The sequence below is a fragment of the Scomber japonicus genome, chromosome 20 (assembly GCF_027409825.1).
Source record: "Scomber japonicus isolate fScoJap1 chromosome 20, fScoJap1.pri, whole genome shotgun sequence".
NCBI lineage: Eukaryota > Metazoa > Chordata > Actinopteri > Scombriformes > Scombridae > Scomber > Scomber japonicus.
In genome coordinates, this window is record NC_070597.1 from 4,623,046 (window position 1) to 4,640,507 (window position 17,462).

The window sequence follows — 17,462 nt, forward strand, 5'->3', positions numbered from 1 at the left end:
ATGTTTTTTTATAGTATCATTTAGAAACTGCTCTGTTAAAAGTACCTAACGTCACCTGAAAAAAGGAAAAGCAAACTCTGACTGTGTGATTTGCATAAAGGATCAGATATGACGGGGATGAATGTGTGTTATATGTCAACACGGCCGAGACACACCGAGTCACATTCAGAGTCACATGATGCTCATAAAAAACTGATTTAAGATTTTTAAACTGTTTATATATAAAACACTGTCATTAAAGTACATTTACTCAATTTTAAGGTGCTTAAACTTCAGTATTTCCATTTTTATCTGCTTATCAGGTTCAATTTGACATAAAATAACACAATGATAAGCTTATAAATTACACTGCAGTGTTAAAAATTAAACCAGTGATTCCCTTTTACAAAATAAATCATTGTGCATTTGTCATGTTTCAGATGTTGTTTGCACATTTGCCCAAAAATGGTTTCTAATGAATAATAATTTGAGGTTTCAAAGATGTTAAACGCTGCAAAAATTAAAAGCAAAATGCAAATTTATGTGAGAAAACCTCTGAGGATGGATTTTGTGACTCTTACAAAGTCGTTCAAACACACAGCTATTTATTAATAATGTAGCTATAACCAGTGTTTTTGAATTTAATTACAAACTACATTAAAGTTACTGATGAAAATGTTGATAATTATAAAAAGGAGGTTACATCTGAAGTCACACCTTTTAAGATTTTGCTCATTTTTTAATATTTAACATGTTACTGAATACATATATTGCTGTTTTTAATTCTTTTAAATCAATATTTTAATATATATTTAGTAAATAAATCATGATGTGGGCTTAAATGGAGTCACAGTACCAATTAAACTCACTTTATTCATCAAATATCTTTATTTTATATTCTAAAATCTACATGAACTAATGAATACATTTTACAATGAGAGATAAATGTTGCTTTATAAGAAATGATCTCCTTTATAAATCATGTCAGTATCCATGACAACACAGCTGAAGGAGGGAAAGAAGGGAGGAAGGAAGGAAGGAAGAAAGGACAGAATGAGGGAACATTTACCCTAACAGCTGATCTTAGATCTTAGGAAGGAAGGAAGGAAAGAAGGAAGGAAGTTAGGAAGGAAAGAAGGAAGCAAGGACAGATGGAAGAAAGGACAGAAGGAAGGAAGGATGGAAGGAAGGAAGGAAGGACAAAAGGAAGGAAGGAAGGAAGGAAGGAAGGAAGGAAGGAAGGAAGGAAGGAAGGAAGGAAGGACAGATGGAAGAAATGACAGAAGGAAGGAAGGATGGAAGGAAGGAAGGAAGGAAGGAAGGATCCTCTCACATGTAGACTACTGCTCAACCAGCTGGTCACTGGCATGTACGACATCACTCAAACTCTATAACCTCTATAAAAAAGCCCTAAAGACTCTGGATAAAAACCTTTCTCCTTCCATATCTGCTATACCCTTAAAAAACGTAATTTTTTTAAGTTTCCATCATTTTAAAACTTTTAGATTTGCTTGTTTTGTGTACAAATGTCTCCATGGTCTCCATTATTATTATTATTATTATTATTATTATCATTATTATTACAAACAGCCGCTGTGAAAGTGAAACAGTTTCTTACCCTTAAAATCTGCCTGTCTGACGTCCTGCTGCCCCGCTGCGTCCAGCTCCACCCACACAAAGGTATGATAATCCTTCGTTGTGCTCCACCCGACCTGTACAGAGGACAAGATCATAACTCAGTCAGATATAACACCACACACACACACACACACACACACACACACACACACACACACACACACACACACACACACAAGGACACACAAGGACACACAAGGAGGAAGGAAAGGAGGGAGGAAGGAGGAAGGAAAGGAGGGAGGAAAGGAGGGAGGGAGGGAGGAAGAAGGAAGGAAGGAAAGGAGGGAGGAAGGAGGGACAGAAGAAGGAAGGAGAGAGGAAAGAAAGAGAGAAGGAGTAGTCAAGGAAGGAAAGGAGGGAAGGAAGAAGGAAGGAAAGGAGGGAAGGAGGGAGGAAAGAAGGAAGGAGGGAGTAAAAGAGAGAAGGAGGTAAGGAAGGAAAGGAGGGAGGGAGGAAGAAGGAAGGAAGGAAAGGAGGGAAGGAAGGAAAGAAGGAAGGAGGGAGGAAAGAAGGAAGGAGGGAGGAAAGAAAGAGAGAAGGGGGTACGGAAGGAAAGAGAAGGAAGGAAGGAAGGAGGGAAGGAAGAAGGAAGGAAAGGAGGGAAGGAGGGAGGAAAGAAAGAAAGAAGGAAGAAGGTAAGGAAGGAAAGGAGGGAGGAAAGAAAGAGAGAAGGTAAGGAAGGAAAGGAGAGAACAAGGTAAGGAAGGAAAGAGGGAAGGAGGAAGGAAAGGACGGAGGAAAGAAGGAGGAAAGAAAGAGAGAAGGAGGTAAGGAAGGAACGAAGGAAAGAAAGAACAATCAAAACTGACGGGTTCAAATTGACCCGGGAGAACAACAGAAGTGGGGTTAAAGTAGTTGCCCCCCCTCTCACCTTGAAGATGCCGACCCAGTCCCTGGAGTTGGGCTGGAAGGCCTCAGTGATGGTGTAGCAGCAGGTGATGGGGGTGGCGGGCGGGTACGAATGCGGGATGTCAGTGAACACCACCTGAGAGAAAGTGCGTGCCGATGAGTTCGCTGCCGCTGCCGCCGCTGCTGCTGCTGCTGCTGCTGCTGCTGCTGCTGCTGTGTCAGTAAGGCTCGCCATGCTGAGGGACCGTCTGACAAATATAGCAAAGGATGAGATGCAAAGCTGAGCTGGAGGGGTTTATTAAATTATGCACAGCGAGATTTTTTTTTTTTTTTTTTTTTTTTTTTTACCCAGTTATTTTTTTTTTTAATTGATTTTAAGATTAATACACAGAAATAATTGGTATAAACTTTTTCTTCACAAACATCTAGACACCAAAAAAAAAAAAAAAAAAAAAACCAACCCAATACCATACCAATAACCAAGAATAAATTAGGAGGGGGGGGGGGCAAATAAAAAAAATAAAACAATAAATAAAAAATAAATAAATAAATAAATAATAATAATATATCATTTATTTATTTTATTTTATTTTAATTAATTAATTAATTTATTTATTTATTTATTTTTTATTTTTTTTATTTTATTTATTTTATTTATTTTATTTATTTTATTTTATTTTATTTTATTTTTTTATTTTTAAATTTTTTTAATTTTATTTATTTACAGCAAGATTTGTGATAAATATTGGCTCAATAACAAATGTCTTTAAAGATACTGCAAAAAATGTCCCAATAAAACATGTTAGAATATCAAACTGGATAAAAACTAGAAAAAAAGAGTATTTCTTATCTATTTTTTCACTATAAATATACTATAATGTTCTGGATTGATGTAACCCGACCTCTAAAAAGACCTCACTATATATATATATAAAGTATTATGCATTAATGAATCACTATTACCAACATAAAAATATCAATACTTTTTACTTTTGAGTCTTTTTACATTATTATATTGGTATTTTTAAGGATGTGAGCTTCCTCTTCCAACACTGGTCATCCTTATTTAATACTAAACAGTAAGATTTGTGATAAATACTAAATCAATAATAAAAATGTACCCAATAAAGCATGTTAAAAAGATTTAAAGTGGATATATAAACTAGAAAAATTAGTATTTCTTATCTATTTTTTCACTTTTTTATCACTTTGAAGTAACAGTAACAAAGATGAGTATTGAAAAAATGACAATAATAGCAATAAAAATTAGAATAATAAGGAAGAAAGACAAGCATGAGAGTTAATGAAATAAATAAGAAGCTCCAGAGTGTGAGCAGGGGAATCACCTATTATAATATACTGGGAGTCACATAGCTCACATAGCGCTGTATTAGTAGTATTACATGATATAGTAACAACCAAGGCCAAGTATTACACACAGCTGCTGCTCCTCACACGTTAAATATGAGAGACATGAAGGGTTTCAGGTTACGTCACTAATAACTCTTTATTAGACAAACATCAGCTTCATCATTCATACGTTAGAATACCAGAGATATAGAAATACATATGTTTAATGTTTGATTTAATGTTATTTTTTAAGTGGAGATCAGGTTGAAAATAACTCAGATTTGAACTTCCCTGCACTTTATTATAGAGTTTAAACACTATAACACCATTTAAATTAATATTAAGAATAAAAAGAGCTTTAAACTAATATAATATGCTGCATATGTGCTGTAATATATGAGATATAATCCATTTTCTTGTTTCTTTGCAGGAAAATTGCAACTTTCCTGCACTTTATTAATGAGTTTAAACAACATAGCACAATTTAAACTAATATTAAGAATAAAAAGAGCCATTAAGAGCTTTAAACTGATATAATATGCTGAATATATGCTCTAGAATAGGAGATATAATCCATTTTCTTGTTTGTTTATCTTCTTTTTTGTTTTCTTTGAAGAACAATTGCAACTTTCCTGCACTTTATTATAGAGTTTAAACACTATAACACCATTTAAACTAATATTAAGAATACAAAAATGGCATTAATACCTTTAAACTAATATAATATGCTGCATATATGCTGTAATATATCAGATATACTCAATTTTTTCAGTTTGTTTATCTTCTTTTTTGTTTTCTTTGCAGGGAAATTGCAACTTTGCTGCACTTTCTTATTGAGTTTAAACAATAAAGCACTATTTAAACTAATATTAAGAATAAAAAGAGCTTTAAATTAATATAACATGCTGCATATATGCTGTAGAACAGGAGATATAATCCATTTTCTTGTTTGTTTATTATCTATTTTGTTTTCTTTGCAGGAAAATTGAAGCTTTCCTGCACTTTATTAATAAGTTTAAACACTAAAGCACCATTTAAACTAATATTAAGAATTTAAAAAGCCATTAAGAGCTTTAAACTAATATAATATGCTGCATATAACAGCAACTCTAGCTCTGTTAAGCCCTGTTTAGTTTGTTTATCTGCGAGCAGTGTGCCTGTAAACACGTAAAGATGATGAGACATTTCATGATGTGACTGAGGACAGCAGGTGCTAAAAGCTGGCCTGATGATGATGATGATGATGATGATGTTTGTCCTCCTCCTTCCTGCTGTTGTTTTTCTCTTTTTGCGCACTTACAATGTTGTTTTTAATTCCTTTCTCATCATCAAATAATCAACCCAATAAGACTTCACTAGAGCTTAAAAAAAAGACTGACACTCAAGCTTTAAAACAAACCCCTTCACCTGGACATCAAATTTAATCTGCTATAAAAACTTTTTCTTTTCTTTTTTAAATGCTGTTTTATAATAAAGAAACCGAAAGTGTGCTGAGCTATAAGACCGCACCCGTAAGCTTTTATATAACATCATCTCAAACACAATCATTCCTCTATTATAAGATGTCATAAAGAGACTAAAAGTAGAAGAACATGCTCTTAGTATAACATAAAAACTTACAGATTTGCTGTCACTTGTCTCAGCAGCGGACACGACCGTTCAGCTGCCAGCAGAACCAAACACTGTGCTGCCTTCAGGTGCTGCTCGGACATCTGAGTGGCGCAGCTTTAAATACGACGTAGGACATGCTGGGAGGGCGCTATTTCCAAGCAAGGTGCACGTTCAGCTTACAAAGCAAAAGAGTAATCTGTTACAGTCACTGAGAAGAAGAAATGAAAGTGTAGTTGAATTACAGTTAGTGATTGATGGATTATAAAGGAAGTTACATAATGATAAGCATTGTGTATTTGTCATGTTTCAGATGTTGTTTGCACATGTCACCTTCTTGGTTTCTAATAAATATTAATTTTAGGTTTCAAAGATGTTAAACTCTGCAAAAAAATGTAAGAAAAATACCTCTTAGATTGATTTTGTGACTCTTACATATGCTCCAAATCGATATCAGCTACAACAATATTTCTTAATAATGTACCTATAACCAGTGCTGGGGAGTAACTTCATTGTTTAAAATTGTAATGGGCTATTTGTCTTATTTTATTTCATTGCAGTTACTGTAATCTTAACTCCGTGCAATGCTCTGACCAATTGATGATTGTATACTGTATGCAAAGTGCTATAGTAGCTATATAGTACACATATGCAAATGCTCATGTAAAACTGGATCACTGGATTATATTTGTATAACAGAGTGATAATATACATCCTGGATGTCCATGAGCTGAGTAGAACTACAAGCAACATAGAAAAGTAGAGTCAAAAAAAAAATTCAGAGTATGTTTGGTGCTGTTAAAAATTGAGAAAAAAAGCTAAATGTACAACAAACTAGCAGAAAGTAGATATTTTGGGTCACGAGGATAAATGTAATAACTGAGCAGACTGTACATGTAAAGACAGCTCAATATGACCTCAGACAAACTGCGTTATCTGATCTCCAATTTTTCCCCTGCACGCAAATCTGACACTGCCGCGTCGTTTCCTATGTGTACCTGAAGGCATCAGAGCATGCATTGTGTGCGTGCATGTCAAAGTGCATTATGGGAAGTGTAGTGTCATATTTTAGAACACGTGCTCCTAGCTTCCTCATGACGTCATATACCTGAGAATGTGAACACAAGAGGGAGCCAAAAGCCTTTCATGTCTGTAAGTATGATCTTTACTCCCGGCTGTTGTAATGATATAAACTTAAATATTAGTGAGGTTTAAACAGCATGCTGTCTCCTGCTGTTTCTATTTTATAGGCCTAATAAATCTTTAAATGAAGTCAGGTGAGGGTTCAGGACTGTCATAAAACTGAGAGACTCCTACAGTACCATTCTAGTGTTTCCTCAGTATTAATTAAAGGTAAAGATAAAGATTTCATTATTGTCTTTATACAGAACATACAACGAAATCAGGTGGGCTCAAGACTGGACTCATATATCAAAAATGATAAAATGCATCCATCCATCACTCGTATACTCTCATCTTCACAGCAAACAGGCCATACACTCATTCAAGTAGCACATTGATTTAAAGAAATCTATCCATCCATCTATCTATCTGTCTATCTATATCTCTCTCTCTCTCTCTCTCTCTCTCTATCCATCCATCCATCTATCTATCTATCTATCTATCTATCTATCTATCTATCTATCTATCTATCTATCTATCTATCTATCTATCTATCTATCTCTTCGACCCTCAGTTTGGTAACTACTGAACTAAAACAACAGTCTTTTTGTGCAATAGAAATGTTGATTTCTTCTGAATGTCTAAATTAAATGACAAACAATATATATTATTGTAAATATTGAAGTCTGTTAAATTAAAGATGATAAAGACAGAATGAATAGGCATGAAGAGGATCATTTTATTGAAAGTTGACAGGTTATAATTAAATCACCTGTACTGTAGGTGATGCACCTTTTTTAAATGTTTTATTTTTTTATTAAACATAAACAATATATACAAACAAATCTGTTTCTGCCAGGGAAACAATCACATGAAGTATTTTTCAAAAATACAGTTTGTTTTTATTGCCTTACTGTTTTTAATGGTTAATGTTTTAATTGTGGAGCCATATTGATTTAGTTCTTGATCAAAGTCTTTAATTTGACATTATATGGCATTTAACAGCTAATTTATAAGTGATATATCATGCTATATTCATTTATCCAACAGATTCACAGGTCACATAGGGCTCCAACTTATAATTATTGTAATTATTGATTCATCTGAGCATTAATTGATTAGTTTATAACCTCATATGTCAGAAATAGGGGTAAAAATGGTCAATTATTGTTTCCCCAAAGCCCATAATGCAACCTAAAATGCCAAAAATGGAGCCATATTGATTTAGTTCTTGAACAAAGTGTCCAAAGTGTTAAAGTATAAAAGAACATCTCTGTCTCTGAGATCTTATCAGTTCTTCTCATTATAAAAATATGGGACATTGACTAATGTGGGACAACTAAGCTCCAGTGCATTTATCTCTTTTTCTATTCAATTATTTTAAAGCTAACTAGTATATGCGTACTGTTTAAATGATACTGTTTAAAATGACACGTGAACATACAGACTGCTAGTTTTGTTTAACCTAAAAACTATGAGTACACACATGTAAGAACGTTTTGGCAGATAAGGCTGCTTCCTATAAATTATTTATTATAAAAGTATTTCTGAGCATTAAAACTAGTGTTCCACATTACTGAATCTACAGTAGGGAATATTAATATAAGTGCCATGTTCCTTTTGAGTACAATATCCAAAAATTGTCTTCTGATTTAACAAGCAAACCTCTCAGGGATTTCATAATGATATAAGGTGTTGATATAATGCATTGGATTCATATGTCTACCCTGCCCAAAATATTTTAATGTAATCACAATGAAACAATAAATGACATATTGTTTCTTCTTCTACACCACAGAAGTTACAAGAGTAGGTATTCAATATCCATCCTTAATCAGCTGAACTGTAGGTGGTGCTACCTGTGGATGATCGTCTACATCAGAAGGGTCAAACTCATCTTCATCCAAGGAAGGAAGGAAGGAAGGAAGGAAGAGAAGACAGGAAGAAAATAAGGACGGAAGGAAGGAAGGGAGGAAGGAAAGATGGAAGCAAGGAAGGGAGGAAGGAAAGATGCAAGGAGGGAAGAGAAGACAAGAAAGAAAGAAAGAAAGATGTAAGGAAGAGAAGACAAGAAAGAAAGAAAGAAAGATGTAAGGAAAAGAAGACAGGAAGGAAAGTGGGCCGGATTGGATTCCTCGGCGGACCGGTTCTGGCCCGCGGGCCACATGTTTGACCCACCTGCACCACATCTTTTCTCATCGGTGAGCCAGCAACCAATCAGAGTCGCGCGCGCTCACGCCCCCTGTCTCCTGATTGGCTGACGCTAAACGGCTCAGGTTCATTCATGTTTACGTTTGTCAGTTCCACTGAGAGTCAACCGGAGACTACCTCACACACACACACACTCACACACACACGCCAACGACAAGCAGCGGCAGCAGCGACCACCGGACAAGAGGCTGCCGGTAACTCACCGGGCGGGAAAAAGAGGACACAGCTTCTATCTGACGGTAACTTCAGCTCTGTGACGTTTTAAAGCCGGTTAAAAAGTGTCAGCTAACGGCGGTTAGCGCTTATAGGGCGAAGTCGGCATTTGGTTTCTATAGCAACAGCACAGCACATATATCACAAGTCATGCCGTTAACTTAGCTGCGATGTTATGGTTACTATAGCAACAGCCCAGCACATATTATATCACAGGTCATGCTGTTAACTTAGCTGCGATGTTTTTTAGCTTCATGTGTTAAGTTTTAAAATAAATAAGACTCAAACTGCCCTTAAACTAACAACAGAAACTACGCAGCTCATTAGAGAAATTTAATTATTGATAAAAATTAAAATTCAGAGACGTCTTTAGTGTAATTTTCGTGTAATTGGATCTTAAGCTAGCCCCCTTTATCCTATAAGATTCATATTATTCAGAGATCAGCTCATACGAATATGAACTAAAATCATTTTCTCTCTTTAAATTGACATTATATGGCATTTAACAGCTAATTTATAAGTGATATATCATGCTATATTCATTTATCCAACAGATTCACAGGTCACATAGGGCTCCAACTTATAATTATTGTAATTATTAATTCATCTGAGCATTAATTGATTAGTTTATAACCTCATATGTCAGAAATAGGGGTAAAAATGGTCAATTATTGTTTCCCCAAAGCCCATAATATAACCTAAAATGCCAAAAATACCCCACAGATATACAGTTTTCTATCATATGCTGGAGCAACAGAATTTGGATATTTTCTCTTAAAAAATCAGTCTAAATGATTAATCAGTTTATCATTGCAGCTCTATTTTCATTATCTGTTAATTTGCTGATTATTTTCTCAATCAATCGATGCATCATTTGGTCTATAAAATGTAAGAAAATGGAAAATAGTGAAAAATGTCCCACATGCTTCACATTTTGTTCAACTATTCCCTCCGACAGAAAACATTCACTGTTCTTGAGTTGCCTTAAATTCTTTATTTCACACATGAGTCTGTTACACTTATAACCTTAATGTGGCCATTTGGTCATTTTAGTATTTTCATTTTCAGGCTTATTATTCAATCCTCATTATGATGTTTTTATCTGCTTTCTTTCAAAATCAAGACACTAAATTATACAGCCACAGTTTTAATAATTCCAGACTTTGATTTTAATGTTAAACTTTATGTTAAAAATGTCCATTTCTTACCTGATCTTGCAGAACCTTACTCAAAGAATCTCTTCCAAACTCTTCCAAACTAAATGAGCAGTTTGTCTAATACAGTATCACACCCGAGACATGCTTTATTTTATACATTAGAGACTCTCATTTAATATCTCGCCATTAAAAACACACCGTAGTCACATTAAATTATAATCAGCCTGCTCTGTAATTGTGTAACGGCTAATGTAGCACATCTCTCTCTCTTCTCCGCCTCCTCACACACACACACACACACACACACATATCAGTTAGTGGTCACTCCTGGGGGATATTACATATACTTACATTCATTTTCTAACTCTAATCATAACTACTGGCCCCCCAAAATAATCTTTGTACTAATTGGAAGAATGGCTTTTGTCCTCACAAGTCAAGTTATCCCCAATTAACTGGTCTGAAAAGCCTGAAATTTGTCCCCAAAAGTAGCCTTTGTAAGACTAAACACACACACACACACACACACACACACACACACACACACACACACACACACACACACACACACACATACACACACACACACACACACACACACACACACACACACACACACACACGTTATTCAGTTATGTGTCAATGATGTTTTTTTGTGTCCATGTGGTTTAGTTTAAATATAAAGGAGTTAAAATGTGAAAATAAACGTATGAATAACTTGCACACATTCTTTTTTTGTGGACCCAGCATCAAATTTCTGCTTTTAATCCATTTTGAGAGAATATATTAGAGGATTATGGTAAAAATGTCTAAGTGGTGTAACCATAAAAACTTTGTACCAAATAATTCAACGTTGCTTAAAAACAGTAAATAGTCAATAAAACAGCATATCAACTAGTTTGGCATGATCTTACATTATAACTTTTATATTAAATAAAGCTAATGGAATACTATTGTTCTGAATATTACATTTAATCTGGGTAACCATGGAGACCAGGACACATTTACATTATTAGTCCACTTAAATACACTGTAGGTGGATAAAATATTTAATATCTATCATTCTGTTGTGGTTACACCATTTGACATTTTCAGGAGCATTCAGTCTTACTTTTGGTTAAAAAAAAAGGTGGTTTTAAACATATTTTTTAATTGCTCACCTTGCCAACCCTTATTTGTCACTGACCTATATACTGTACAGTTTAAATAGCTACACATGCACATACAGGTGATCTTTAAAGCGTCATAAGAAAGACAAAAGGTAGATAAGTGATAAGTGATAAGTGGAAGGGTGTCGGTTGTCTCTCCTAATGATTCATTAATGCTGATTGACTCCAGTAATCAATTAATAAGTCGGCCACTTTGTGATTTTTCTTCGGGCCTCTTTAACATCCAGTCTCTTAGTTGCCATGACGACGGGGAAACTAAAGCCTCAGCCTTCCTGTTTGTCTACTTTCTTTCTTTTTCTCTTTTTTTTCTTTCTTCTTACCTGTGCTGTATTTTTAATGTCTCCTTCAGTCTCAGGCAGGTACTCCCTTTCAGCTTTGGCTAAGAAGATCGATGTACTGCCTTCTCACTTACACCGCACGCCGCTTTTCAGCACAGATTTAAATTTAACAAACTCGAGGCGTTGAAAAGCACTTCTCCTATTTCAGTGAACAAATATCAGGGATTATCCCCCTCTCTCTCTCTCTCTCTCTCTCTCTCTCTCTCTCTCTCTCTCTCTCTCTCTCTCTCTCTCTCTCCCTCCCTGCTGAGGTCTCCTGCTCATTTTCCCCTCCATCATGTTAAGGCGGATCGGGTGTTTGTCCCCACAGTTTCTAATCGGTCACCAGATCTCACCGCCGGGCCTGATGCTTGATTGTGTAAGTCAATCTGAACCGAGCCTGAACTGAGTGATGACACAAATCTACTCTGCTTTTTTCTTTTTTCTTTTTTTTTTTTTTTTTTTTTTTTAAGGGCTCCAGAGGCAGACGGTGTAGGAGATTGAGATGCGGCTCGTCGGTCTGTCGGCCGAGGAGCGTGAAAGCATCTTAAAAGGCGGCTCTTGAGACGGACGGTGCAGCGGCAGCAGGACTGGAGCATCCTCGTGTCCTCCACAAATGTAGGCTTAACAGTGCAGGTGAGTCAGGGTTGGGGAGGTTACTATGGAAACGTGATAGGTTACAGATTACTAGTTACTCTATTTAAAATGTAATAAGTAATGTAAGTATTTCAATGACTTCATCAAAGTAATGTAACTTATTACATTTAATGACTTTTCTAATTTTCTAACCAATGTTTTCATCTGTTAGGATAAATGTTCCCTCCTTCCTTCTCTCCTTCCTTCCTTCCTTCCTTCCTTCCTTCCATCCTTCCTTCTTTGCATCTGTCCTTCCTTCCTTCTGTCCTTCCATCTGTCCTTCCTCCCTTCTTTCCTGCTTTCTTTTTTTCTTTCTTTCTTTCTTTCTTTCCTTCCTTCCTTCCTTCTTTGCATACGTCCTTCCTTCCTTCTTTCCTTCCCTCCATCTGTCCTTCCTTCCTCCCTTCTTTCTTTCTTTCTTTCTTTCTTTCTTTCTTTCTTTCTTTCTTTCCTTCCTTCCTTTCTTCCTTCCTTCCTTCCTTCTTGGCATCTGTCCTTCCTTCCTTCTTTCCTTCCCTCCATCTGTCCTTCCTTCCTCCCTTCTTTCTTTCTTTCTTTCTTTCTTTCTTTCTTTCCTTTCCTTCCTTTCTTCCTTCTTTCCTTCCTTCCTTCCTTCAGCTGTGTTGTCATGGATACTGACATGATTTATAAGGGAGATCATTTCTTATAAAGCAACATTTATCTCTCATTGTAAAATGTATTCATTAGTTCATGTAGATTTTAGAATATAAAATAAAGATATTTGATGAATAAAGTGAGTTTAATTGGTACTGTGACTCCATTTAAGCTCCATGTGTGCTCCTAATAAGCCCACATCATCATTTATTTACTAAATATATATAATAAATATTGATTTCAAAGAATTAAAAACAGCAATATATGTATTCAGTAACATGTTAAATATTAAAACCTAAAATCTTAAAGGTGTGACTTCAGATGTAACCTCCTTTTATAATCATCAACATTTTCATCAGTAACTGTCACTTCTCAAATGTGAGACTTTGACAGGGACATTTGGAGGTTTAGAAGTTTACTGCCAAAAACAGTCTAATACAACACTGCTGTAATAAATCCTGCCTTTTAATTTGCACTGGTTCCACTTTATGGCTCTTTTGGAAGCTCTACTAGTCTATTAAACATTATTGCATTATACTAAGAGGTGTTTCTAATATTTTATAAGTATGTACACTAAATATTTCATTTAATCCAGCAGCTCTACAAGCTCAAAAATGAGCAGAAAGTTGAATTGCTACCTCTCTAAAACAGCTAAAACACAGTATGAACATTTATAGCCTTCATCAAAGTGGGATTTATAGCAGTGCTGTTTGATTAAACTGCATTACAGTGATTAATAATGAGTGTTTTACATCACTGAAAGCAGAGTGACTGAGAGTAGCACTTAAACATTTAGTTAATTCATCTGTTAAGTGTTTTATTTTATAATCATTTAACACATCTAGTAAAAAAAAAGTTTCATATCATTGCAAATTAAGTGGATTTTTGGACCGTTTTCAGTCAAAAGTAGCAATTTAAAGACACCATTTTGGGCTTTTTGGTAGCTTCAAATGACCACTTAGTATTGATTTGATCATTTAATTATAAAAGTAATATGATAATAAGGATAATTGTTAGTCAAAGCCTTATTTCTGAGGGTTTAAATGTGAAAGCAGGCGTGCCATGCCAATTTGAAAATGCTTATGTTGAATTTAAAGGTTTATTTTTACTTCCAGGCAACTTAAGTTAAGTGCATTTAACCAAATTTCACCCCTTTAGTTTGTGTTGAATGCAGCAGGTTGTTGTTTTTAAAGGAAATCAGATGTTTATAAGTGTTAACATAGTGTGTCTGTCTGTGTGAAGCCTGCATGTTGAATGTTATGTAGTGACAAAGTCCTCCTCTCAGAGTCCAGTCATTGTTTAGTTGAGGCGTTATTCGTGTACCTGTTGTTGTTGTTGCTGTCGTACGCTGTGAGGGAGCACCTTGGTGAAATCCTCCGCGGGGCTGAAACCGTATCTGAGCTGAAGTCAGTGGAGCGTCTCGGCATAGCGTGAAGCTCACAGTTCAGGGCCAGGATTATCCAGATCACTGGATCAGAATACCGTTACCTGGCACTGTAACCTCCCACAGTGTACCTGGGATGTCCCTCCTTACTACCCCCCCTCTCCCCACCCTCACCCTCTCCCCTTCACCGTCACCCTCACACCCCCCGTATTCGGTCACGATCATTACCAGGAATTAACTTGACCTCACCTTCAACCTACAAGACACCAGATAGGACGCAGAGGAGAACAGCTGAGACGCTGGTTGGCCGCTGTGCTCCGGTCAGAGTGCAGACGGACGTTTACTGAAGGAGGACACACAGGTGGAACTTAAGTCACCTCCATTTATTCCTTTAAACTTAAGTCACCTCCATTTATCCCTTTAAACTTAAACCACCTCCATTTATCCCTTTAAACTTAAACCACCTCCATTTATTCCTTTAAACTTAAACCACCTCCATTTATTCCTTTAAACTTAAGTCACCTCCATTTATTCCTTTAAACTTAAACCACCTCCATTTATTCCCTTAAACTTAAACCACCTCCATTTATTCCTTTAAACTTAAACCACCTCCATTTATTCCCTTAAACTTAAACCACCTCCATTTATTCCTTTAAACTTAAGTCACCTCCATTTATTCCTTTAAACTTAAGTCACCTCCATTTATTCCTTTAAACTTAAGTCACCTCCATTTATTCCTTTAAACTTAAACCACCTCCATTTATTCCTTTAAACTTAAACCACCTCCATTTATTCCCTTAAACTTAAACCACCTCCATTTATTCCTTTAAACTTAAGTCACCTCCATTTATTCCTTTAAATTTAAACCACCTCCATTTATTCCTTTAAACTTAAGTCACCTCCATTTATTCCTTTAAACTTAAGTCACCTCCATTTATTCCCTTAAACTTAAATCACCTCCATTTATTCCTTTAAACTTAAATCACCTCCATTTATTCCCTTAAACTTAAGTCACCTCCATTTATTCCTTTAAACTTAAGTCACCTCCATTTATTCCTTTAAACTTAAGTCACCTCCATTTATTCCCTTAAACTTAAACCACCTCCATTTATCCCTTTAAACTTAAGTCACCTCCATTTATTCCTTTAAACTTAAGTCACCTCCATTTATTCCTTTAAACTTAAACCACCTCCATTTATTCCCTTAAACTTAAGTCACCTCCATTTATTCCTTTAAACTTAAACCACCTCCATTTATTCCTTTAAACTTAAACCACCTCCATTTATTCCTTTAAACTTAAACCACCTCCATTTATTCCTTTAAACTTAAACCACCTCCATTTATTCCTTTAAACTTAAACCACCTCCATTTATTCCTTTAAACTTAAGTCACCTCCATTTATTCCTTTAAACTTAAGTCACCTCCATTTATTCCTTTAAACTTAAACCACCTCCATTTATTCCTTTAAACTTAAACCACCTCCATTTATTCCTTTAAACTTAAGTCACCTCCATTTATTCCTTTAAACTTAAGTCACCTCCATTTATTCCTTTAAACTTAAATCACCTCCATTTATTCCTTTAAACTTAAGTCACCTCCATTTATTCCTTTAAACTTAAGTCACCTCCATTTATTCCTTTAAACTTAAATCACCTCCATTTATTCCCTTAAACTTAAGTCACCTCCATTTATTCCTTTAAACTTAAATCACCTCCATTTATTCCTTTAAACTTAAGTCACCTCCATTTATTCCTTTAAACTTAAGTCACCTCCATTTATTCCTTTTAACTTCATCTTTATCTTACATTTATGATGAAAAGAGTCGTCTCAGTCAATTTAAAGTGAAAGTTTAGTATAGAGTGTCGATAAATGGGAAAACTTTGGGGTGATCATGAAAAAATAACAAAAAATATGAAGATAAATAATTTATAAAGATAAAATCAAACAGCCACAGAGGAGTGACTCTTAAGCAGTAAAAATAAGTCCATTATTTATTTTACAAGCAAACAGACAAAGAACAAAACCAACAAAACCTCTACCTGCTGCCCAGTACCTTCAAAATAAAAGCACTAACCAGTACTCAAATGAACCTTCCTGTTGACTGTGAAACTTTTGTCCTTTATATAAAGTTTATAAAACATAAAGTATAGATTATCACCCAATTCTGTGTTAGACCTTTTTATATAGGAAATAGTACCTAATGTTTGAGTAAATAAGTAACTCTGATTATAAAGGGAGAGGAACAGTTCAGGACCAAACTTCATATATTGGTAAAATAATGAACTATAAAGGCAGAACTAGACACTCCTCTGTGGGTAAATATATTTATTTATATTTATATATTTTTAGCATAAACATGGAGAATAACTTTAAATATAAACCATTTAAACCTGAAAATATTCATCACACAAACCAATAACTATTAAAAAAAACTAAAAACTGCAAGATGAGAGAAACTTTAACATATTTAAATGTAGTTTGATGAAGACTTACTTTTATTTTCTTCATTTGATTTCAAGTATTTTCATCGTTTTTTAGGTTTTAACTTTATGATTTGCCCGTTGTCCTCCCTGGTCCGACGTTAACTAAAATCAACCCAATATTATAATCAAACTAATTCAGGTTTTTTAAATTATTAAATCTTACTAAACAACAGATAACTCTAACAAATATCATTAAAGTCAGTCTTAAATCCTTAAGTTAAAAATAACTATGTGATTATTTCTGTAGCACTGTCGACATTAATCACCCCCCCCCCCTCCTGCCCCCCCCCCCCCCCCCCCCCCCCGGTCTCTGTTTGTATCCACGGCGCCGCATTAACTCCTGAATGTGTGTGACAGCGCGCCGACAGCCGCAGCACTCACCTGATGAGAGAGATGGAAACGGAAACATGAGTCCGATGCGTGCGCTTACAGCATGTACTCTGTTCTGTTTGATTGAGTTTCATTGTGAGGCTGACTGTTGCAGCACGGAGCATTAAAACATGTCGACCTCTGAATGAGTCCGGGACATTCAATCATTTGGGGTTTTTTTTTTTTTTTTTGGTCTGAATCAGGGGTGTCAAACATGCGGCCCGTGGGCCAGAACAGGCCCGCCGAGGAGTCCAATCTGGCCCACTTTCCTTCCTGTGTTCTTTTCCTTCTCTCCTTCCATCTTTCCTTCCTGTCTTCCCTCCTCCCTTTCTTCCTTCCTTCCTCCCTTCCTTTTCTTCCTT

The 17,462-nt window shown here is 35.5% G+C and overlaps 2 protein-coding genes across 3 annotated transcripts in view; one reads left to right on the forward strand and one right to left on the reverse strand.

Moving 5' to 3' along the window:
• Positions 1-5,512, reverse strand: part of LOC128381437 (calcium-binding and coiled-coil domain-containing protein 2-like) — a 20,029-nt gene extending 14,517 nt beyond the window's left edge. For both annotated transcript variants that reach the window (XM_053341453.1, XM_053341452.1), the window contains exons 1-3: positions 5,437-5,512; positions 2,489-2,714; positions 1,598-1,691 (exon numbers count right to left, since the gene is read on the reverse strand). In XM_053341453.1, the coding sequence (XP_053197428.1) occupies positions 1,598-1,691; positions 2,489-2,701 (307 nt within the window). In that variant the 5' untranslated portion in view covers positions 2,702-2,714; positions 5,437-5,512. The remainder of the gene's footprint in view (positions 1-1,597; positions 1,692-2,488; positions 2,715-5,436) is intronic.
• Positions 5,513-12,118: 6,606 nt separating this feature from the next.
• LOC128381864 (calcium-binding and coiled-coil domain-containing protein 2-like) overlaps positions 12,119-17,462 on the forward strand; it is a 12,612-nt gene continuing 7,268 nt past the window's right edge. Inside the window, exons 1-2 of the mRNA XM_053341887.1 lie at positions 12,119-12,149; positions 14,375-14,568. Of these exons, the coding sequence (XP_053197862.1) occupies positions 12,119-12,149; positions 14,375-14,568 (225 nt within the window). The remainder of the gene's footprint in view (positions 12,150-14,374; positions 14,569-17,462) is intronic.